The sequence below is a fragment of the Grammomys surdaster genome, unplaced genomic scaffold, assembly GCF_004785775.1.
Source record: "Grammomys surdaster isolate TR1022 unplaced genomic scaffold, NIH_TR_1.0 146, whole genome shotgun sequence".
Lineage (NCBI taxonomy): Eukaryota > Metazoa > Chordata > Mammalia > Rodentia > Muridae > Grammomys > Grammomys surdaster.
Window position 1 is genome coordinate 6,170,672 of NW_021604604.1, and position 26,304 is coordinate 6,196,975.

Consider the following 26,304-nt stretch of genomic DNA (forward strand, 5'->3'; position numbering starts at 1 on the left):
AGGATAGGGAATTTCGGGGGGGGGGGGGGAGGAGGAAAGGGATAACATCTGAAATGTAAACAAATAAAATATCCAATAAAAAAAACAATGACCCAGAGATATGCAAACTACATTTAGACACAGTCCAACAATGACGCAGAGATAAACAAACTAGGTTTAGACACAGTGTAACAATGACCCAGAGATATAGGAACTAGAGTTAGATGCTACTGACATCACATTTTCCTAGAGCACAGTGTTTGGACACTCCATCAAATGTCTGATTCAGAATGTGGCCAGGATGAAAGGTATACTTCCAAAAGGCAGAATATTTTAGTGGGATCCTGTTGATGATTATGTTTTTTTAAAAAACTCAAGCAGTCTGAAGGAATGTAAGGAGGATGGGCTTTAGTACACGCTATGAGATTCCTATATGGGAAATAGTGGGAACAGATTCCAATTGAGAAACACCCAGGAGGGCTTCTTATAGATGGAGAGTAACTGTGAGCCAATGGAGGGAAGACGGATGAAAGTTCATTATCTCAGTTTAATCTACACTGCTCTGAGGTGGGCATAATCTCTGGGAATACTATCGGTGCTCTAAAATACTGCATATGTTCGTATCTATATAATATATACATACATGTATACCTATACATATACCCATAGCTATACATATGCATATTCATCTCACAAGCTCCAGGGACAAACACAGATTCCAGTTTCTATTATGTAATATAGTTTTATCTTCCCTGAGGTTATGACAGTTATCACTTGTGAAATAAAGTCACAATATGAAGGCTAAGTTTTCTTCACTGTGTAACTTTTTAATGTAGAAATATACTGCTTATTCTTTACTTTCTTATGTGCTTGCATATATGAACTTCTTAAACTTCTATTTCTGTTTTCCTATCCCCACTCCTCCAAAATAAAGCAGTTTGAAAGTAGAACATTCATGAGGTGTCAAATTAAACTAATAAAACAAAGAGGAGGAAAGAAAGAAAGAAAGAAAGAAAGAAAGAAAGAAAGAAAGAAAGAGAGAGAGAGAGAGAGAGAAAGAAAGAAGGCAGTTACGGACGACCTTTGCTGTTTCTCTGGTCACCCACAAGGCAAGAAGGAAGCAGCCGGGCTGTTTGCTGACATGCCTCTAATAGTTTGAGTCTGAGCTTCCTCTACCAGGACTCCTGCCAAATAGCTTCCACAGACAAACTGTGGGTGGTGATCTCAGTGGAATCCAAGAGCAAAGGCTAAAAAATATACCACAATAATTGCAAAAAAAAAAAAAAAAAACAGCCTTGCTTTGGTGAACGACTGTTTGGTAGAATCCTGGAAGTGGCTGGAAACATACTCATTAGAGAATTTAATAGGATAGTAGGTCTCTCTCTAAATCAACACTGTCCACACATTCAAGCTCCTGTCTCTGCCATCATCATTTTCCCTGTAGTAAAAAGGCTTATGCTACTTTCACATTTAATTCATGTCCATCAACTCCATGAACTAATTATTAACATCTAATATTTCATTTTCAACGTTAATCGTCTGCTACTCTTTTAAACAGCATTTCATTGGTATTGCACTGCTAACAATCTGCCTGAAATGTTCCTTTCCGTTTCCAGTTTCTAAACATTCTACATTTGCCCACATGCCCATTAATTTTGTCCTGTGTCTTTTACTGACAATATAATTTCATAACCTGTGGAAAGAAACCAATAAGAAAAAATTAAGCAGACTTCAACATGTGACTCTATAGCCTCTGTTTAAACTTGTACCTTGTGAAACTTTGGCATTCCCTTTGTTGACTAATTAGGACTCAGACTTTGGCCTCTCTCCTGAATTCTTGTGTCAGTCATGGGATTCCTTGACTTCTTCTCCAGAAAGTGACCTCAAACTTGTTTGGGGCACTGCGGATCCTCCCAGAACTGCATGCCAACCCTCTGAATCAGCCACAGGTGGCTATGCTACTGCTTTTACTTATTTTAGAAAGGGAAGAGAGCATTAGCCAGTCTAACCTAGGAGTTTGGAAAGGGGATTGAAATGGTAACAAGCCATCAAGCTCCCCAGGTTGACACATATCCAGGATTGTCATTAACCCAGGGCAAACCTTTCTTTGACTCAGTCATTTTACCTGGTAACTGGTGACATACATCTGTGTTTGGTTATTGTTTCTATTGACTTGTGTACTTAGGTTCATGAAGAAGCCCTGGGATAGGCTGCTTTTGCTCCTTATCCATAGCAGATGTCAAGTTTAGCCTGCCTTACAAAAATGTATGAGTTCTATTTCCTTTTCCATTTCTGAAATGCTTGATATAAAATAAGACTTAATTCATTTAAAAAGTAGGCAAAGTGTGTTTTAGCACCATCAATATGTGACTTTGTTTCACAATTTTGTGAGGTAGATGTATGTTTTCCTCAAGTGTATAAATATAGACTTCATATTAAATGATAAAGGAGAAAAGGCTACCAGGTTTTGATCGTCATTTGGTAGAACATATGGTTAGCAATTTAATCCATTCAAGGCAATGTTTTCTTTTTATTATGTCACCATTTGTGTATATATACATGCATACACATGTGCACATGAACATGCTTGCATATATGCAACAATAATAATCAAAGAAAAAGAATCTATAAATTTGAGAATATGGTGTAGGAGGTTTGGAGGGAGCATACCTGGGAGGAACTGATGGAAAGAAAGGGAAGGGGGAAAGTGATATAATTAAATTTTATTAAAACATGTTTTTAATCTGTTCTAGTTAATTATTACTTTTATTCTTTTTATTTTTTACCATTTATTTGAGATGGTGTTCATGTAGACGGGGTAGTCTCAAAATTCTAATCCTATTGCAGCTCCATCTAACTGCTAGATTCCAAACAGGCATCATCACACATTAGAAAACATTTTAATTTACTGATGACATCATGTAATAATATGTGATATTTTATAAAACATATGTTATAACCCAAGTTAGACCCTATTATCTAAATCTTGGAAATTTATTTTCCTTGTGACTTGATCAATTTTTGCTATATGCATTTATTTTGGGGTTATATGTTTATACTGAGTTTAGGAGAAATTATTTTAGAAGCTATTTGTATCACTACATTGTCCTTTTCTAGCCTAGCCCTGTATAAAGGAATATTTACTTATTTTCTTTTGTTTAACACTCAATCAACTTTGTTTTGATTAGTTTTGCTATCATTTTTCTTAAACTTTTCACAAAGTTTTTGTGTATATCCTTTTAAGAAGTACATAACTGAATTGGCTAAAAGCAATAATACAATTCATTCAATAAAAAGTGATTTGGGGGATGAGCCAGGAGGCCCAGTGGGTAAAGGTATTTGCTGCATAAGCTTGAAGACCTAAGTTTGACCCCTAGAAGCTAATTAATGGTGAGAGAAAGAAAAAACTCCAGGAACTTGTCTGCTAATCTCCACATATGCTTTGTAGTAAATGTGCCCCTCACAACCCTCCCTCTCTCTGTCTCTCTCTTGCCCTGTGTATGTCTCTCTTTGTCTCTCCCCGTCTGTCTCTCTGTCTCTGTTTCTGTATCTCTCTCTTTCTACACACACACACACACACACACACACACACACACACACACACACACACCATCTTACAACTTTTCTTTACCAAATGAAAATGTACTTATGAGGAAGCTGTGTTATTGGGAAGTTAGATTTCTCTGTGTCCAGTCAGAAGTGATGTTATGTCAATTTGTGGTGACATCAAAACTAGAACCTTTCCTATGAAGTGATCAACTCTGTGTTTTAACTTTGTGATTCCAGATGATAAATTAAAGACATGTGATTTGGAACTTCACAGCAAGGTGTATGCTCATTTAAACATAGATTGAAGTTTAGATTATTAATTAGTCATTATTTTACCTTAAGTGTGGGGATGTAAAACAGTCTCACTATTTTCTCCATTCTGCTGGTGAAAAGCAGAAAAATAGAACTTTGCTTGAAGAATATAGAGGGAACAGCCTCCATCTCAGAATTTGCAGACAGAAGATAACAAATTTAGTGGAGTAGTAAACACAGACCAGTGATTTCAGGGGCTAAGAAGATTCCCAGAGGAGTTTCAAAATTAAAATGCCCTGAATCACTTAAGTTAGTCAACATTTCACTGGTGAGAGGGTAAGTTCAAAACGGTTTACCTCATTTGCTAGGATTTTCTTCTGTAAGGCTAAGCTCAGCCACCTAGCAACAGCACACACAAAGGACTCCACTGTGACATAGCTAGACTCATGCTGGCTGAGCAGGAAGAAAAGCTGTGTGTAGGATCAGGAGAGAGCAGGATGGGCTGCCATCCCATATCCTTGAGGGAGCCTGGTTTGGAAAACTGTGAAATTCAGAGCAGTGACTCTTGTTAGATTCGTAGACAATCAGGTCTCTTACTATCTTCATTGGGCTTTTTCTCCAGTTCCATGCACTAGAGTGACTGGATACATACATAAAGACACACACATACACAGACACACACACAAATACACACACACACACACACACACACATTCACGCAGGCACATATACATACTCACACACATGTACACACAGGGATACATACATACAGACAGACAGACACACACATGGGCGTACATACACACACACACACACACATTCACGCAGGCACATATACATACTCATACACATGTACACACAGGGATAAATACATACAGACACACACACACATGTGTGTACATACACACACATACACTCACATAGGCACATACACACATACATATGCAAACACACAGGCATACACAGGCACACATATACTGTGCATATTCACACAGATACACATACATACATACATGCATACATATATACATACATACACATACACTTACATAGGCATGCACAGACACCCAAAACACATCACAGCACTGAAAGGGAAGATGTCATTATTAATCAAATGCACCCCTTAAAACTTCCTTGTGCTCATGCTCAAAAACTGATAAGAACCGTGCTGGTTATGATGGAGCAACTCCTACACAGCTGTCTGAGCATGGGTGAAAGAGCTATGCGAACTCTGATTCTTGCACTATGAACAGCTATCTCTTGTTCTGACTTTTAAAGCAAGCCATTTGGCAAGTAGACACTGCCCCAGAAATAACCTACCTCTTTTCTTCTCAGAAGACAGAAATATCTATTTAACAGTCAGATCATAGCAGAGAACTTGGAAAACAACTAGATCACAAATCCCTGTCAGCTATGACCAGTGAGTTGAATCTGGGCCATATCGTTCCTCAGAGAATGTCTTCCCTGAAAGGTGTAGGGTCATGAGGGAGGAACAGATACCCAATTACCAAAAGAATCACTGAGCTAGCATAGAAAACCTGAATGTAATTTAGGGACTGAGGCTACTACAAGCACACAGTGAGTCTTGAAAAGGGCACACAGAAAGAAAATGAGGTATTAATTACTCTCTTATGTTCATGATTAGTGATACATAGGAGACAATCAAGCCCAAAGTCTGGAGTGACACAGCGAAGGAGTTTGGAAAGCATACTGAGAACAGACTCTTGCTTAAACATCAGAAGCATTCCTAAACAGGTCTTGATTGGCTGGTGGAGCCTGGGGTACAAAGTATGCAATGTTCTCTGACAATAGGGAGAAAATGGAGGGACAAATCCATCTTGGGAGAACACATTAAAATCAGCCAGTTGTTTCTGCTTCCACTGATTGTGTGTGTGTGTGTGTGTGTGTGTGTGTCTGTGTCTGTGTCTGTGTCTGTGTGTGTGTTATTGTTATATATAACTAGTATCTCTGTGTATGTATTATTGCTATATATAATGGGTGTCTGTGTGTGCATACATGTGTGTGTGTATGCATGTGTGTGTGTGTCTGTGTTGTAAGCATTTTTTGAAAATCTAGCTTGAAAATTCACCTTTTAAAGTGACAAAACCATAGCTTGTTAAAACAAAATTGCAGAAATTAAAATGTGAAGTCTCTTTTCCACACTAAGGCAAGACATCACCAACTGTTCGTTATAGTTCAATATGTGTCACAGCCCCATATACAGTTAGACACCTTCTCCTCCAAGATATAGGACCTTAGTAAATTTTCTATTTGGAGTTTATATATTTGCTCTAATAACATTGAAACTTTTCTATTGGCAAGATTTGTATTTTCTATTTAAAATGTTACATAGATTTTCAATATACCACATTGAACACTTATGTCTGTTTTCAGTGGGTTCCTATGACTTAATAGGGACAATTGACTTGGTGGTCTCTGTTGCATATAAATAAACAGTATATGTATATGTGTATGTGTCTGTGTCTGTGTCTGTGTATGTGTATGTGTATGTGTATATGTATATGTGTGTATATAACAATAACACACACACACTAACATATCAATCATATGTTAGTTTTAATTCCAGGATTGAATTTGTTGAGTTAGTATATACTTTATGTTAAACTTTCAAATTGTTATTAGCACTTTGCCTTTCCAAAAATATCTGTTTTTCTTCCTAATGTGTGCTCAGTTTCTGATGGATATTTAAAAGTTGCATGCCCAGAAGTGTATATACAGAGGCTAGTGTGGATATATTCTGACTAATGGTGGCTATCACTACACTGATTTTTGTGTGCATTATTTCAATAGCACATAAAACTAGCAAATCAGTAGTTTCCTTTACTAACTTTTTAATACAGGTTGAACTACTTTCAGACATATATTAGCCATTTATATAGTCTTTTTTTGTGTGTCTTCATTGTCTATGTATTATATATTTTGTTGCTTTGGGAAAGTAATGTATGGATTATACATTTTTATATAAAATACAGTTTTGGCTGTTTTTTTACTGGCAAATTCTATTCCTAGTGTCTTTCACTAAATTTGTTCAAGAGTTATTCTTTGGAGAGGATTCTTACAGCTGCTTATTGCTTTTACATCTGCTTTGAAACAGATATACTTAAAATTTTACAAAAGCTTTCATTATTTACATAAGAAATTGTTTACCTCTGTATAGCTTTGAAATATTGGAAAGTAATTTATATATATGGTGTCAGAAATAATTTAAAACAATTATTTTATATAAAATTAAAAATAATTTATCATTGACTAAACATTTTTTCCTAATACTGACGGCCAGTTCAACTTATTCATTTCTCATTAACTTGAAATTTTACTTTATATGCTAGTTTCGTGTAATTATATTATCTATAAGTAGATTAGTTTGATCCAATAATATTTATTCCTTTTCATTGTCACGGTATTTACTGCAAAGTTATGACTTCATAGATAGCTTTACTAATTCTTACGTATGCCTTAATTTTATGCTTAAGTTTCCAGATAAGCATTTAAATCCTTCTCTTTGTTTTAAGAATGATTACAGGCACAGAATGCTGACTGGATTTGATTAAGTCCAATGAGCTGATTTTCCTTAACCCACTGTCATAGAGAACTGAATACTGACAGTACTGGACAGAGGTTTACATACTTTTTTCTCAACTATTTTTGAAGTCATCTATGAAAGTTCCTTTGTTTGCAGCTTTGTGTGGTTAATTGTGTTGTTATTTGTCAGGTTTGAATAGAGCATGTATTATGATAATGTCCCAGTTTCTGGATAGACTCTTCCATAGTTTTCTGGTTCAATTATTACTACTATTTTTGAAAATCTGTCCTACAGCATGGAGTTTGACTACTCAGCTTTATGCTCCCTGTGGGCCACCCTCCTCCAGACAGCTGCCCAGCAGGTCCCTGGATCCATGAATGAAAGACACACACACACACACACACACACATTAGCTTATTTTTAATATGCCCTCTAGCTCAATGGTTGGACAGTTCTAATCCTCTGTCTGCTATTCCAGGACCAATCAGGAAAGTAGCCAATGGCCACTTACCCAAATTCTTACATGGCTCATTGGCTCTCTCCTGCATCTCTAAATCTGATCTTCCCACCACATCATGGTGATATTCTGTCTCCTTTTTCCCAGTTCCTAGCCCGTGCAACTCTAGGAGTCCTGTTCCATCTTCCTCTGCCCAACCATTAGCCACTGGCATCTTTATTGACTGATCAAAAACCAACTGGGTACAAGGACTTTAACTTTTGGACATGCATATTTCCTATTGAATCAAAGGAATAAAACCAATCTCCAACACAGTCCAGTCAGGTTCATTTATCTTGTATCTAGCTATCATGACAAACTTTTCCCTCATTCTGTTTAATTTGCATAGACTATCTATAGCTGTAAAGTATTTGTGGCTTTTCTTTTTGTCAATATGGTTAGCACCTATGTCTTTTTTGCTTGCCCCTTTGGATAAAAATTCTTCAGTAAATATCATAATCTAAATGCCTGATAGATATTCATTTATTATGGTTTTATAAAATGTTTCAATAAATATTAATCTTTAAGTTGAAAGATAAGATTTATGCATTTGATGTGTACAACATGATATTTTTATGTAGGTGTACATTGTCAAGGAACTAAATCCACTTATTTAATATGTACATTACCTAAAATGGATACCACATTTATATGATAACACTTTCTTCTCCTCTGTTAATATATTCAAGAATATAATATATTTTAATGATAGTAATGATGTTTTCCAAGTTTTGAGATAAAATTAGAAGCAAATTGAGAGAGAAGGGTATCTTTGACTCCTACTTTTGGCTGAGTAATTTTTATTTCTCTATAATGCCATCTTTTCCTTTTATTGAATTTGAAAAAAAGTTCAACAATATGGCCCCCAAGCTTATGTAAAATGTCTAAATGTTGGCTTCTCCAAATTGACCTCTGGAGAATCCAGTTGTTTTCATGTGCAACAGTTTCCTGTAGCTATGGTCATATATTTAATCTTTAAGCACTTGAACACCGAGTTTCAAAAACTAACAACAGAAGGAATGGTCTTATATAATGTTGACTGGTTCTGTGTGTCAATTTGTAAAGAAATAAACTGAGTTGCTATGGAGATAACTAAGACAACAGTAGATAAACAATTCACAAACTGATTAGCACAGTAACCCTGGATCTAGAACCAACTTCAGAATGTTCTCAACTAATAAAATCACATGTAACCCTACAGGAATGGAAGGAAGTGTTCTTTGTGTTCAAGAGCAGCATACAACTGAAGATAATATTTCTTAGCCTATTTCAGAAATTGGATAAAAATATACACTCACAGGACCTTGCAGTTCTAGAATTAGAGGTCACAGAGTCAAACTCCAAAGAGACAAGCTGCCACACAGTTAAAACTGTATATAGTCTTAGAGTCTTCCTCAAAGACCTAGGATTAAATATCAATAATAGTGATGGTAATGCCAATGGTTGTTTGCTTTTGTCTCAGAGAAAATTATTTAGTCCATCATATCACTTTTAAATATTTAATGTTGTTTTCACATATATGAGTGTTTTATCTGTCTGTATGTTTTACACCACATGACTGTGGATCCTAGGAATTCAATCTAGGTCCACTTCAAGAGCAGTAAACACTCTTAACAGCAGAAACAGTTCTCTTAGACTGTCACTCATTTTTTTAACACCCAAATTAGATAATTTTATCTATCCTACAGGCATATGTAAAGCTTATAATTCCCCAGGTGGGTCAAAACTCTTAAGTGCTACTTATACATAATTTTCACAATAGTATACTCTGTAGATTATAATTTTTATTCTTTGAGGAAAAGAAAAAACAATTGCATAATAATTCTTATGATTATTTGGCATTTTCCATTGCTCTTTAGATTGCCTTGGGTAAGATCTTCCCCACACCTGGCCCAATCAAGGGTCTTCAATAACTCCCCAGTCTCATTGCACATTACCGTACAGCCCATGTTCTCTAGGCAGGAATTTATGTTATTTCAGGCATTCATACTTTTTGTAACTTATAATAAGGCTTCAATGAATAGTCCTGTGGACAATACTAAAAAATATTTTAGAGTTTACTGATAGAAAACTTCTAGAAATAGAATTGTTTTCTTAAAATGTAAATGAATGTGTAGCATTTTTGAATATTAACTTTTAGCTATCATGGAAAAATGGACTTCAATCTGACATTAATAAACAGGGTTATGAAATCCCTATATAATTAGTTTTAAAAACAAACAAACAACTTGGTGTATCTGTAAGAGTGTTTTGAATCAGGGGACTGAGTAATAAAGACTTATCTTTATCGTAGAAGCTTGGCATCATCAGAGCCACTGAAGCACAGAAGAGAACAAAGAGCTAGAGAGGAAATACATCCCTCTCCTCTGGAGCATACCATCTTTATTTGCTCTTGATGTCAGAGCTCTTGGTTCTCCAGCCAAGATCTTCATTTCCAACAAGAGACCATGCAAATCTTGCTGCAAAAGCCCAGTGATTCATTTTTAAACATTAATGGTACATGTTCTTCTTCCTCTGGAGGGGCTTCAAGGATGCAAACGTATTTTATTACAACCTCTGCTTCTTCCTTTGACTATTTTCTTCACTGCTTTGTGTCATTTGCTCCTGGCTCATTCTTCCCCTTTCCCAGTGTCATAATACTTTTACATTTAACCTATATTGACTTGAGATCTGAACATTTCAATTTTTTTAACTTCTTTTTGTTTTGCGAAGTTCTAATAATTCAGTTGATGCAAAGAATGTCATTTTGTTTCAATTGATTTTTAATATTTTGTTGTCTATTTTTATACATAGACTTTAAATAGCCTAGTTAAAGTGGTGTGTGTGCATAGGTTTAAGTAATCCACAATGTTTAAAAGGACTCATTCTCTTTGGAATTAGAGTAGTTTGTTTTTATTTCATTCTTTTTTTTCTGTTCATTTTTATTTTTTACAATTAAATATGGGTAAAAGAAGAAAAGGGACAGTGTTCCTAAACTGAGTTTTTAAAACAGTGGCTTTGTGGAAATAAAATTTGTGTTGTCATTGTGGCTAGGGCCAGGCAGTTGAGTTTGAATGATATTCCTAGTTTAAGAGCACCCTCTTCTGTCATTGGAAAACTGCAGTAATTTCTGATCACATAATAAACATATCATGTGCTTCTCAGTATATTCTTTCTTCTGACTTAGAAATTCCCCAGTATTTCATTTGTAACTGTTAATTGGGTTTATGATGACATAATGAGTCTCAATACATTTGAGAACATACTTTAACATGATGATATTTTCTGTGAAATTATAGATGGCTGATTTGCATAAATGAAATTCATTTGTTCACTCATTGCTTCGTTTATTCTTTGGTTAGCACATTCTTCAAACAGATGCTCCCACATCAGGTATGTGTTGTCTATAGATCATGAAAAGATGAGGAACATTATGATCTTCATTATCAGCGAGAAAATATGATCTACCCTCAAATATTGTCAAGCTTTAAAGATGATAAAGGGGGAGTGATAGTGTTGTCTTTTATCTTTATAAAATCTAGCTAGTGTGTGTGTGTGTGAGAGAGAGAGAGACAGAGAGAGAGACAGAGAGAGAGACAGAGAGAGAGACAGAGAGAGAGACAGAGAGAGAGAGATGTTGTGGGAGTACTGTGAGAACGCTCAGGAAGTCAGAGGAATATACTATGGTGTAGATCCTCTTCTTCCTCTGATTGGACTCAAGCCCTCCTAAGCATTGCACCCAGCTCTTCTCCTCTGTCCCATCTTCATAGGTCATTTTGTTGTGTAATTTGTAAGATTAAGAGACACTTGAATATAAAATTATCTACATAAAATGCCCTAAGTCTATGTTTCCTGTTTTTTTTTTAATTGATGATATTTTATTTTCTTAAAAAACAAACAACAATAGGCTAAACAATAATTTCTAGCATTTTATTACAGTTTTCTATTTAGTCAAGTAACTGATTATTTTGGACACACTATCCATGGGTCTTTGCTGTGACAAAGCAATAAAAAGCGTAAAATAATAAAATTGGATTGGCTGTGTATGTTGTAGAAAATATTTAAATCCTGGCCTGAGGTTCTAACCCCACTTGGTTATTGAGTTCTTGGGAGAAAGATGCATTTATAGTCTTTATATGTACAACAAGTCTTAAACTACACAAGAGCTGGGTAGTTGCCTACCCTCCATGTTGTTAGAGTCTATTTTTCTATCATTAACCCTGAGTTATTACTTACTTTTTATTATGTTTCATTTGAGAGTCTCTAAACTCCAATCAGCTAGCCCCTAGGGCATATTTTTATGGCTCAATTAACCCATGGTAACTTCTCCTTCCTCTTCTCCTATACCTTTTTCTTCTCATGGTCTTTTTCTCCCCCAAAGCCTGCAAAACCCTACCTATGTCTCTTCTGCTCAGTTATTGGATAGTGGCATCTTAACTTACCAATCAGGTTTAACTGGGGGACAGGGTAATAGAAGCTACATGTAGACTCTAGGTCTTGGGACCACACACTTAGCATTATAATAAACAGTAAAAGACAAAACCTCAACATGTGTATATACAGTATTTGTTTCTTCTTTAGTGTTTTTTAATGAAATATTTTGAGTATTTGAGAATTTTTGTCTTGTATATTTGGTTATTGTACTATTCGTTACATGAAAGCTTTTGCCCATCTTAGAATTTTAGAGTGTTAATTTTAATTTCACAGTATGTTTCCATTAAAATGAGTTTATGCTACAATTTAGACTACAATCAGTATATATACTAATTATCTTTGTTTATGATTTCCCTAATTTTTCAGTTTTCTTCTTTGTACACTTCTTGTTTAAAATATAAATTATATTGTATAAATATATATATATAATTCTATATAATTTATATATTTATATTTATTTATATATATTTAATTATATATATATATATATAATTCTTTACTTTGACATAGTCTCTGTTTTAGTTGACTATAATATTTGTGGTTATAATAATTTCTGCCATATTTGAATGTATTCTTTTTTGTTGATGTTTGCTAAGCAATTTCATTAGACACTGACTCCTGGCTCTTTTCCTTATCCATCCATGTTCCTATACTCACTTGCTCACTTGATCATGACCCCTATTCTCTGGGATGGACTGATGTCCTTAGTGTACTTCAGTGACTTGCTACTAGAAACTTCCCTACACTAGATCAAGCACAATATACTTATTTATGACACATGCACAAAACATATACAGATAACACTATTATACTATGAAATAATTATATGTAATGTCAAAGATAAAAAAATTATTTAAAAATACATAACAGTAAATTATAAGAAATTTGTCATAATCACTAGTTTTAAATTTATTTAAATTTATTTTCTGTGAAAATAGTATTTCACAAACAATTTGTTAATATACTTTTTAGACTTCTTTGACAGTATGCTTAAACTTTGTGCTATCAATTTCCTTCCTGAAATTCTGTCTCTCTGTCATAGCTTGTCCCCCACCTTTGAGCTTTGCCATTGAGAGAAATAAATTTATTGCTTCTCCATCTGGATTTCAATTGCTAAAGTTTATTTAAGTACTTGAGGAGGTTGCCAAGAATGTAAAGCTCTTTGCTTGCTCAGCTGAGACTATCTAAAGCCAGTGAGCTTTCCAGCTCAACAGAGTTGAAGAGGACAGCCCTGCAAACTGCAGTACTGTAAACAGTTGACATTAAAAAGCTTCATCCACTTAGCTGATGTTCAATAAACATCATATGGCAGCCTTCTCAGTTTCTTTGGGGTAGATTTTAGCAATGACTAATATGCATACCATCTCTGGATCAAATAATAAAACATGGCAAACTTCCATCTAAATAATATGAAGAAAAGTATAAGTCTGAGATGTGAAATCAGTTACATAAAGGATTTAAGAGACAAATCACTTTAAGCAACTCTCTTGAAATTCAGTTTAATCAATGTTAAAGCCATGCTCAATTAAGTTCATAATAAAGTTCATCATTAATTTTTTTAATCAATTTTATTACACACACACACACACACACATACACACACACACATATACATATACATATACATATACATATATATATAGATATTAGATATTAGATATAGAGTACACAAGCCATTGTTTGGGCTCACACATGCTACTGCAGCATATGGACATCCGAGGACCACTTTAGAGAGTCAGTTCTTTTCTTTCACTATGTGGATCCCAGGGTTCAGGTTTGAACTCATAGTCTTTATTTTTCAATCAAACATAATGACTTTACTGATTATTTGGGAAGTTAACAAAATCCACTTGGATCACACTCGGGTTCTTAGTCCTAGCTATAAAATGCTTTTTACTCTCTAAGCTGTCTAGTTGGCCTGAGGCCCTTATTGTTTTTGTTTGTTGTTTGTTTGTTCTGTTTGAAGTGTTTGTTGAGTTTGTTCTTTCACAATGTCATGCATGTATAATGAGCATCCTTATAATCACTCCACAACCTCACTCCCATTCTTTCACCACCTATCACACAAATTGCTTTCCCACATTCATGACTTTTGTTGTTTCTAGAGACTCAGTGAGTTTAGTAACTCTAGACTATGATCGTCTTTGTTACCATGGGTTTGATGCTATCTGCTGAGCCTGATGGGATCACTAATGGGTATCCAGCTAAAGACAGTAACTATCCTAACCCTAGAATGCATCAGTAGCCAATAGGTCTAAAATGAAGGGTAGGGCTCTATAATCTCCTCCATGAGACAGAAAGGAACTATCCATTCAAAGATATGAGTGTTACTCAAAAATTTCTAAGAATTTAAATAGCTATTGGTGTTTTCTAAATATTTACGTGCTTCATTATAATTTGAATATCAGCCTTCAATAGGTTTTGCAATAAGCAAAGTAGTGTTGCTATTGCTCTACTAGATAACAAATATAATGCAATATGCATTATTTCCTTTGGAGCTTATGAAACTTTTTGCATAATTCCCTACAGGATGAGGAAAAATATCAAAAATCTTTGATATGCAGTATGAGCAATTCCCAAAAGAACTCATAAGGACTGTTTTTGTTTATTTTTGCTCAGAGTATGCAAATGTATTCCTTATCTGTACCTTTATTCTTCTCACAAACATCCATTGGCAAGTCAGAAGATAGCTTTACTTATAAATTAATTTTATTCTTTCTTATTAGGTGAGTCAAATATGGAATTTGAAATAAAAGACAGTAGAATTACAGGCATTAGACTAAACTCACTGAGTCTCTAAGTAGCAACAACAAAAGTCATGTGAAATTAGATAACTGTGTCAGAAAAACTTCTTTTGAGCCATGTGTGGTGGCTCACACCTATAAACTTAGCCCCGGGGAAGGCTGATGCAAGAGGACCATGGCAAGGTCAAGATCTGCTTGGACTACAGAGTGAGACTCAAAAAACACAAACAAAAATCTTTTGAAAACATAAACATCAAATGCAGGTAATACATATTTTTAAAATGCTGCATCCCACATGCTAGAAAATGTTGAAAACATGTAAAACTGCGTCAAATATTCAACATTTCTTGAAATATATTCATGTTTTTAAATCTTGTATGTGTATAAAGTTGTATATTAGTTCCATAATCCAGTATTTTTACATGTATAATCATATGTTCATTTATGCTCTAATATTTCAAGCCTTGAGACAAATAAGTATGCAACTGACTTAAAAGTTAAAAACAATTATGTAATGTTCTTACCTACACATGGGACCGATATTCTCTATCACACAAGTGCCACCATTTCTGCAATAATGCATTGGACACTCTGAAAAAGAAGCATCACAAATGCCACAGTTAATTATAAACATTCTTGTAAGGAAGGAGGGTATATTAGTATTAGCTATAGTGCTAAACTTTATCTCTGAGGATAACCAGCTTCTAAGTTACTAAAAGCTAGACATTCTTCATGTGGACAACTCTCATTCCAATCTGACCAGGGTTCCCTGGTGTTCTAGATGGTTGTTGCTCTCATATGTATCTGAGTGACTTACTGTAAAAGAAGATATTTCCCCCTAGATTAAGTACAGTCTGTTTATCTCTGAGATGTCTTCAAGACTTGTTTTTGGCTATACTAGTGGTGTTTACTGAACCATCTCTTATGTGTCCTAGAAGTCTCTGAATTATGGCAGATTAATGTTCTGCATGGGTGGACTGGCTCTTCTGTGCATACATATGCCCTACCTTTGCGTCTGAGTGATGCCAACGTAGCTCACATTGTTCCATTTACCCAGGCATTGCTCTGTCATTGCAGGCATTACTTTCTGTTTTACCATGGACATTTACTTTCTAAGATAGTCTGCAGACAATGTAAATACTTTAAAATTTTAAGTCATATATTTTCACATATTTTCTACCTCAGAAGCACTTTTTGTCCTTAGCTCTGTGGAACATGTATTGACATTGTTTTCCTGATGCATCAAGGCTGGCCGATATTTCTTTTCTCCCAAATTTTCCATCTTGCTTTTCCCATCTATTTTTTTTTAATATAGCCATTCTTTCAGGATACCATTCCACCCTGCTTGGGATATTTTAACTGTAATTCTTGATGGAAACTTCTATCAATTTTATGTTTTAATATACTAATATAGCAATTTTACTCTGACCACCTGTTAAATATCTGACACTGAGCTAGACGCTGGGAATGTCATAAGGAATAATACTAGCAATGTAATGCACTTGATGAGGTTTTCATCACTAGTGCCAGGCATCTGAGTTGAAATCTTAGCTCAACTAATACTGAGAATGTTGTTAACATCTTTGTGTGTTTCTTTTCTATTAAACAAAAGTAAAAACAGAATTCTTCTAAAGTTTTTTGAGAATGTTTGAGAACATCTTATGTTTTATAACTGATGACATCATAAAAATATGCAGGCCTGGAGCCTGCATGATGGTCCAGGCTTATTGAACAGGCAAAAGAGTAAGAGAAACACCAATAAATTTTACAGACAGCAACATTTTAGATGGACATTGAAAGTTGATAGGAGCAACAAGGATGGGACCTTAGCAAAATCACAGAATGCTCTGCATTTTAGAATCAGTACCCACTTATGCTGGCAATCACATGCTGTGTGCTGTAAGCATAGAGGCTGCTAGGCTTAAATGAACTCAGTATGGAGAACATTCATCCTGGTTGTATTTGTGATAATATAAGAGTCATATATACTGGATCGCAGAGCACGTAGGCTCATGGAAGCTAGGATGTCAAGACAGGACCTGGCATAATTCATGCTTAGAAAGGGAACATTGGCACCAGTCTGTTCAGTAAAGAAGAAATGGAGAATAAAACCAATACAGTTAAGAGTCCTTTGTAAGAATCAGCAAAGAGATGATTGCTTCCTAAAGGAATAAGCTAAGATTGTGACAGAGGAATGAGTGTTATAAAAATTTATAATCAATTAAGCTTCTTAAGTTTAAACAGTTTCATGGTTACTTGGAGGAATAGAGAATAATCTTCCAGTTTCTAGATGGGCCATTGGCTAGCCTGTGGCTTCATTTGCACAGTTGAATGATAAATGGGAAAAAATTACACAGGGAAAGATGATGCTGTCTTGGGGTGGTTAAGGGACATGCAAAGGGAAGGACTCTGTGAATCTCCACAGCACTGAAGTCTGCAGCTCTGTGACCCATATAAAATGTGGGTCAGAGGCATGAACTGGAAGCTTCCTTTATACTCAGCCATTTTTTTGTTTTTTATCAAGTCACTTTATGGTCACTGATATAGGTGCCAAGGAGGCACACCAATAGGAGTTAGTCAAGCTTTCAAGCTTGAGAGAGAAAGAGAGAGAGAGAGGGAGAGAGAGAGAGAGAGAGATTGGGAGGGAGGGAGGTTGGAAGGGAGGGAGGGAAGGAGGGAGGGAGGGAGGGAGGGAGGGAGGGAGGGAGGGGAGGAGGGAGGGAAAGAGACAGAGACAGACAGAAAGAGTGACAAAGACAGACAGAGACAGAGAGATGGAGAGAGATAGAGGGAAAGTGAGGGCTCAACTTGGAAAAAGAAAAGATAATTTATGAAGAAAAATTAATTTTATAGAGACATTGTTGATTAAAGTAGAATACTGGAGGAAAGGTTGTGAATGATTGTACAGCCAGTCCCAGAACATTCCAATAGCATTAGGAAAAAAAAACAGCTGGGGGAGGCAGGAGAGTCTGAAAATAGCATGTGTTTAGTATCTACTGTCAAGTGTCATTTGGGGTTTCAAAATATTTCAACAATTTGCTTTCCCAATAGTCTTTCCCATCTTGGCCTCCCTTGGTTTTATTTAAGTAACTAGGGGTTCCACAGTTAGCAATGAGAGTAAAAAGTCATCTTTCCTTGGAGTGATGTTCCCCCTTGAACAGGACAGATTTGAAATTTCCTTCAAAAACAAGAAACTAGATGTTCTAGGAAAAGAATCCCAATAATCACGAGACACAAGTAGATGCAGATATTGTATGCTTATTTCTCCTAAGAGCAGTTTAGTATTTATCAAATAGTGGTTTTGTTCTATTGCAGAAAGTAAGAAAAAAAAACACAAAACAAACAAAAACAAAAATCTAAGTGTGATGCTTTAAGGCTTCATAATGTCTTCAGCAAGCATCACCGACTTCCTTTTGGAGCCACTAGTACTCACTGTGATCACTATGAATGAAGCTGCTCATCAACATGATACTGTGGGAACATCTATGGGAACATCGGTATGTGTTTCCTTGTATTCAAGTACTGAGGAAAAAACATAGCTGCTAACTAGAGCAAAAGGCATTCTGCCGCTGGTGACGGTGGTAGTAGTATATGTGTGTATGTTTGTGTGTGTGTGTGTGTGTGAGAGAGAGAGAGAGAGAGAGAGAGAGTGAATGGGGAGGGAAAAGCATAAACTCAGGTATCTTTCCACATTACCGTCTTCCAAGCCTTTGTTGTTTTCATTTGCTTGTTGTTTAATGTTTATTTACTTGAGACAGTTTCTCTAACTAGCCTAGAGATCACCAACCAGATATCTACCAGTCTCTGCCTCCCCAGGACTTAGATTAGAAGTGGACCGACATGGCAGGCTTTCATTTCATCTGTCTGTCTGTCTGTCATCTATCTTCCTATCTACCTACCTACCTACCTACCTACCTATCTATCTATCTATCTATCTATCTATCTATCTATCTATCTATCTATCTATCAATCATCTATCTATCTATCTCCTATCTATATTTGGTCAACCTTTTTGCCTTGGGCTTTCAAAGCAAGTACTTTGTAGACTGATCTGGCCCTAGCCTCAATGCTGGAATTTTGACAGAGTTGTGGATTATTTTTGTGAAGGTTTTATACATTCGTAGCAGATCATTAAATGGAAATACAGACTATTTTCATTTTAACCTTCTCTGAGAAGTTTTGAACAGTAAATGAAGTGGAGAAGGGGAAGGATATAGTTTGTTACAAATGAAGAGGTCCATTATTTCAAGAACATAATGAAAGGATCCATGAGAGCATATTACAATGAGCACAAGGCCCCTTGTTCTGTAGTATAGTGACCTCTCAGTGGCCTGACCCTCTGGCCTTGGTTATTATGATCCTGTGTCTGCAGGCCAACATAACTCATTGTCATACAACATTTGTAGGGCTATTCACATTTATTCTCATTCTGGTTTATTACTTTGGACAAAGAAGGGCACACACTCAAGCATGGATACAACCTTTATCCTTAAATACGCAACTAGGTACCTATTCTTTTCTATGAATAAAATAGAGGTTTGAATGTGGTATCTGTTACATTGAATTTTTCTGGGAGGCTAGATAGTCACACATGCTCTAATTTTCTCTCTGTATTACCTGGTATCATATGCTAATGACCTATGTGTGTTTTGGATTTACATGCATATTTTTCATTTAAAATGATCTATTGATCAATTATTATCTCTATATCTATCTATCTATCTATCTATCTATCTATCTATCTATCTATCTATCTAAGTATCTATCTATCAATCATCTATCTATCTAGAGAAAGGGGGGAGAGAGATACAGATGGGTACATGACAGTTGGGAAGATGAAATTACAATTAAAATTTTTCTGTATTAGTTTTACAGCCGGGCAGTGGTGGCACACGCCTTTAATCCCAGCACTTGGGAGGCAGAGACAGGCGAATTTCTGAGTTCGAGGCCAGCCTGGTCTACTGAGTGAGTTCCAGGACAGCCAGGGCTACACAGAGAAACCCTGTCTTGAAAAAGCAAAAAAAAAAAAAAAGAGTTGTACATATAATATATTAAATATTTGTTCTCATTCATATCTGAATTGGAAGAATTCTTTGAATGGTCTGGAAGCTAAACTACATTTTCATCCACTGTATCTCCAGCTTCTCTTCAACCTATCTCCTACTGTTATAAGCACCATCACCGATGATATCTGAAGACCTGCTGTGAGCCAAGGACAATCTAAACAGTTTGGCATATGTTGTTTTTCTCAGCCCTCAGAACATTATGTGGAAATGGAAGCTCAATGGGATTAACCAAATTCATTTGGGTTATTAGTGAAGAGTGATAAACTAACTAAAGCTTGGTTATTTAACTTACAGAGCAGCTTTTCTAAGAATCTCAAATGCTTTATTATTTACTTCGGTTCCAAAATGTGAGGTCTATGTACTATGAACTATAAAACATATGCACAATAATCTGTGTATAGTTTAAAGTGATATATGGATCCTAAAACTTATACAGCATGTTATGTCAAGTCCCCAGTGGTGGATACTCTTTTGTATACATACAAAGTATGTGGATCCATGAACGTATGTGTGTGATGGCTTATGTGTGTATGACTTTTAAGAAGCTATATGATAGTCTTGTATTTTTCAAGAAGCACTATCCATATTGGTTTTGAGATGGGATATTTCTCTGGGACCTGCATCTCATCATAATCTGTTTAACTATCTCATTAGCTAGTCCCAGAGAAATAGGTGTCTTTCTTCAGTCATAGGATGATAAGCATGTATCACCGTCCCTGGATTTGTTTTTACACTGGTGGTCTGGATCTGAACTCAGATTCTCATTCTTTTATGAAAACACAGTATTTTCTCTGGAGCCTCTGTTTTCTAAACCTTCAAGTCCCACCACAAGGGCCATAGGAAGGAAGTCTCTGAGACTCGTGGTGCTTCTAAGACCCTTGCTGGGAAGTGTTAGGGCTTTGGGTTGTTTAAAACCATCTGACAACTTATGAAGCTATGTCATCATGACACATTACATATATTAGACCTTCAATGTGTCATCCTACAATTTTATACATTTTTATATTTTGCAATTCTCTTTGCAATAGAATGTTACCAAAATTATAGTCTTACTTTAGCACAAACTTTACAAACTGCTACCACTGCACATAATTAGAAGACTCACTTCCAGTTTAATTTTAGTTCGAGAAATTCTTGATTTTTTGGTTGTTTCTTTTGTGTGTGTGTGTGTGTGTGTGTGTGTGTGTGTATGTGTGTGTGTGTCACATAAGCAATCACAACTTGAAAACACTATGGCCTTCTAATGCAATGTGGGGAACTGACAAAATTCATTGTAATATTCACACTGTGCCTGGATTTGATGTTCTTAATGACCAACTAAAAACTGAAGTATGTAAGGCCAGATGCTCACCATCTGCTGTGAGGCCACTATTGGGAGTGCTGGCCACTGCAATGATAACACTCCTCAAAATCTATGCAAGGCTGACCATAAAAGAAGCTGATGTTTAGAAAATAGAAATGTATGTTGTACATTGCCAGATAGACATCATGGGTCTATCTTGAAAGCATTCTTATAAGCACAAGTATTAACTTTATCACATTTGATAGAAGATCCCAAAGTATGTAAAATATAGATAGAGAAGGCATAACATGGATTTTATCTATGAAAATGGCTTCACTAGCTGTTTATGTCACTCCATCCTAGAAGCTATGTCAGTGTGACCTGAACTTTCTAAGCGGATTGTGAGTGATGGGCACTTGACTGAAGTAGACAGTGTATCTATCACTCAGTATATGTGTGGCAAATCTTCTGTTTCTCTGACCTTATTTTTAATGGTACATCATGTCAGAGCAAACAATAAATCATAGCTTAGTTTGATTGGTGCTCATAAGTGGATGTCCTCAAGAAAATCTCACCTTCCCATAGACATAACCTGAGTGTCAAGTTTCAAAGAACAGAAGTGTGTTACTACCACTTTGTTAGTCTCTTTTTTCATTTATTTATTGCCAAGTTTCACTGTATAGCTCAGGCCGGTCTCTAAATCTTCCTACCCCAGATCCTGAGGGATGAGACCTGAATCATTGTGCATCTGTATGTCCACCGTCTTCCTTACTCTCCTTTAACAAATTAACAGGTCTTCCTTTGGGGTCACTTATCTGAGCTCTAAGATAGTAATGGAAACAATAGTGCTTTTGTGTGGATTATCATTGTAGATTTTGTAGATTTAGATCTGAATACTTATCATATCCTAGCATACTCATAAAAATAAGAACTTAATAAAAGAGCCTTTTGTGAACTACAACTGGATCAAGTTTAAACCACATATTTCATAACTCCATATGTATCTTTAAGTATATAAAATATATTCCTACCTACATTTGACATAAGATATTACCAACTTAATAAGAAATATGATCAAATATATTTCCTATTGCTGATTTATATAATCTTTTAGTCTTGACAGAATTATATTGCCTCTAACTCTCTACTATTTTATGAACCCCCAGCATGAAATAAAAATTCAATTACTCAGGAGAGAAGATAGCAATAGACTATGCCATGAGATTTTATATAATATATCATAGGATTTTTAGAGTTGTTTTTATACATAGGACAACTTATGTATATTATCAGCTCTTATCCTTTATGAGTGCTCCAAGGTCAGAAAAATAAAGAATATTTTGAAAGCAACCTAAGATTTAATATCTTTATGGAAAATTATAACATAAAATTATATAATATCCGCATCAAAAAGTAGGAAAAAGGATGACGGCTTCATAAAGACACTAACATATTATAGGCTTTCCTTATCACAGAACACAACCAATGTTTAGAGATTATTAAATACTAAGGACCACAAATTATATCAAATTAAAATTGTATGTAGTTTTCCTTTGTGTTGTGCAGTATGAATGATGTTTGTATTATGTGTTCATCTGTGTATGTAGGGGGGTGTACATATGTGTGTAGAAGCCATATATGAATGTTGGGTGTTTTCCTCTATTTCTCTTGAACTTAATTTTTTCAGATAGGATCTCATGGAAACTACAAGTCCACTGATTCAAATCGCAATGATCACTCTGTTTCTGTTGTCCCAATGTTAGAGTTACAGATAAACAGCATGCCTAGTTTTTTAGCTGGATGCTCGGGATCTGCACTCAGGTCCTCATGACTGCACAGATAGTACTTTATTAACTGAGCCATCTGCCTGCTTTCTAGCTTTCATTATTTAGTGAACACTTTAAAGAATAATAAAAAGTTTATTACTCATTTATAAACTTTTAAATAATCTAGGATATCAGTATTCTTTCTGTCCCCAAAACCACACTATAAATCCATGTCTATAGTTATTTAGAAAATCCACTTTCAATATTTTATCACCTCAGATTTAGTTAATAGTTTGTAGTATGATGAAATGTTGAAAGGAAAAGGAGTACCTGAACAGCTGGACTCATCGACTTGGAAGTCCTCACAGTGGGCAGTACCATCACAGCGCTGGTGAGCTGGGATACAGAGGCCTGATGAGTTACATGCCAAAGCTCCATCGGAGCAGCTCTGATTGGCTGAAAAAAATGAGGATGATGAAAATGAGCAATGGTATCAAGTAAATTTGCTTTTGAATGCATTTCTCATAATGAAATGATAGTCATCATATGCTTTTTATTAAAAAAAAATATTTTTGGAAACAGTCTTTTGGAATTTTTTTTTTATTCCAAGTTCAGCAGTTAAGGGCACTAGTTTACCTTCCAGAGGACCGAGATTTGATTCCTAGCATGACAGTTCATAACCATCTTTAACTCCAAGTCTATGGAATCTGCTGCCATTTTCTGGGTTCTGCAGGCACCAGGCACACAAGTGATACGCAGACAAACTTGCAGGCAAAGTACATAAAGAATGTTTATGGGCACACCCATACACATAAAATAAAGTAATTTTAAAGTCTCTTTCTTGAAATTTTTATTCATGTATCAAGTGAAATATAAATATATTCTTTCAAATGTCCTGCCCAACAGTCACCATATTCCATTTGACACATGTCCTTACCAACTTCGTGTCATTTTGAAATCTAGGTAGTGCTGCCCATATGAGAGTTGGGCTTCCACTACAGTGTGAGACTCTTCTAAGTGTCCACATTCTCAGAATGATTCTCTCTCTTCCAGCAACTTTCAACTAATGATAGCTTTTCAATTATAGGAGGGACCAAGAGATCATCCATTCTATCTATGCAATAATTTGGACTGGTTTGATCTTGTGCTGATACTGTACTGGAAACCACAGCTGCTGTGAGACCAGGAGAGTAGCACCCTTGTAATGAGAAAACAGTTCTTTAAACATGATTTAAATTAACATGTAATTTTCATGAAATTTCAAGAAGAAAACATTGATGAAATAATTTATGAAAAATGGATTCCCAGGGACTCAGGTTTTATTTGCACCCACAACTGATGGTCAAATCATACTCTTTAATGGGACCATATTTCTATGTAGAACCTTAAAGAAATGAAATACAGAAGTTAAAGATATCAGGATAAGATCCTCATCAAATGCTATTAATATCCTATGAGACAAAATGTTTTCAGTGCTTTGCAGAAGTTAAAATATTGTAAGAATGACAACTCAAAGGTGTTAAAAATTTTAGGTGGGAATATAAATAGAAATTGATATTTGAAGGCCTTTTTCTGTAGCAAAATCAAGCTTTTTAGCTATCAGACTGTTCTCATGAATTAATTGTGAGACCACTATTTAAAAATAATTGATAAACAGTACTACTATGCCAATGGGAATGTAATCTCTTTTTTTTTTTTTGGTTTTTCGAGACAAGTTTTCTCTGTATAGCCCTGGCTGTCCTGGAACTCACTCTGTAGACCAGGCTGGCCTCGAACTCAGAAATCCGCCTGTCTCTGCCTCCCAAGTGCTGGGATTAAAGGCGTGCGCCACCATTGCCCGGCTGTAATCAATTTTTAATGAACTGAAGTGGTATGTATTTATAAAGAATCATGTTTTCTTTTAAAAACTAATGGAAAACAACGTAGTTCATCTGTGTGAGACATGGTCCTATGTATAGCCTAGGCTAACCCATAACTTTTGGACTTTTAAGCTCAGCTTCTTGAAGCTGGGATTGTGGGAGTACACCATGGAGTCTAGCTTGACATTGCCTTAATTATACAAAATGATAAAGGAAAAGTAGGAAGATTCCTCTATTGGCACACCTCTGACACCAATCTGCAGTTCTAGAAGCTTTCCTGATATTATTAGCATTTGTTCCATCAATCAATATCTACTCACCTCCCTTCAAAATAAGTGTTCTACTGATACATGATGCTGTGACCTGATAGTGATACAGAGGTGTGTCTCAGATAAATGACATGCATAAAACGCTATAAAAGTTATTGTCAGTGCAACTGGCCAAGGAATAAGAGTTTACAGAAGAGTAACCTGAAATTGAAGCTAAAGAATGCATTACATAAGAGACGGGAGATAAGATGGTGGTGAAGGGAAAGGATGGAGGGCATGTGTTGGGCAATTGATGAATAGGAAGAATAACTAGTCCTCTAGAGCATGACAGGATAATTAGGGATGACAATAAGTAGCATGATTATTTCAGAACAGTGAGTAAAGTGTGAATGTTCTCAGTACTAATAAGTGCTTTGTATACCAACCAATAGACTTGCCAAATATCCAACTTTATTACTGCATATTGTATATATGTGTTGCAATGCCATACTATAGCCCATAAATAGTTACAGACTTGGCGTAACATTTGTGTGGACTATGTAAATATTATCCTTCTGTTTTTCAAATGTTGATTTCTCTGCCCTCATATCTTGTAGCAGTCCAGACATGGCTTTGTAATGCTTATTCCAAATATTTCCTGTTTCACGTTCATGTCAACAATGCTTACTATTTTTTCTGTGCCTTGTCAACATAAACTGCTTAGCCAATGGTTGGGCAGAGGAGACAATAGGGTGAGACTGCAACCAGCTAGGGGATGAAGAGTGAGAAAAGAATAAGGGAGATTCAGCAATAAGGATGGCAAGAAGAAACATCATGAGAAAATATATCTGAAGCCCAGAGAGCCAGATCAATAACAAAATCCAAGTACTTTGGGTATTTTGGCTGGGAGGTAGCCAGGTTAAAGGATTAAAATAGATAAATGAGGGTCCAGGTATTGTGCAAGAAAGTTTAATTGAATAAATCTAGTAGTTTCAGTGTCATTCATATGGGAACCAGCTGGAAATAGAGGAAAACTGTACACCTTTTAAAATTACCATTATAATGGACACTGTATAACTGAAAAACAAGCAAGCAAACAACCCCCA

The 26,304-nt window shown here is 35.6% G+C and overlaps 1 protein-coding gene across 1 annotated transcript in view; it reads right to left on the reverse strand.

The window, feature by feature from the left end:
* Malrd1 (MAM and LDL receptor class A domain containing 1) overlaps positions 1 to 26,304 on the reverse strand; it is a 639,509-nt gene that overhangs the window by 69,006 nt on the left and 544,199 nt on the right. The window contains exons 34-35 of the mRNA XM_028764924.1: positions 23,422 to 23,547; positions 15,502 to 15,568 (exon numbers count right to left, since the gene is read on the reverse strand). Coding sequence (XP_028620757.1) covers positions 15,502 to 15,568; positions 23,422 to 23,547 — 193 coding nt within the window. The remainder of the gene's footprint in view (positions 1 to 15,501; positions 15,569 to 23,421; positions 23,548 to 26,304) is intronic.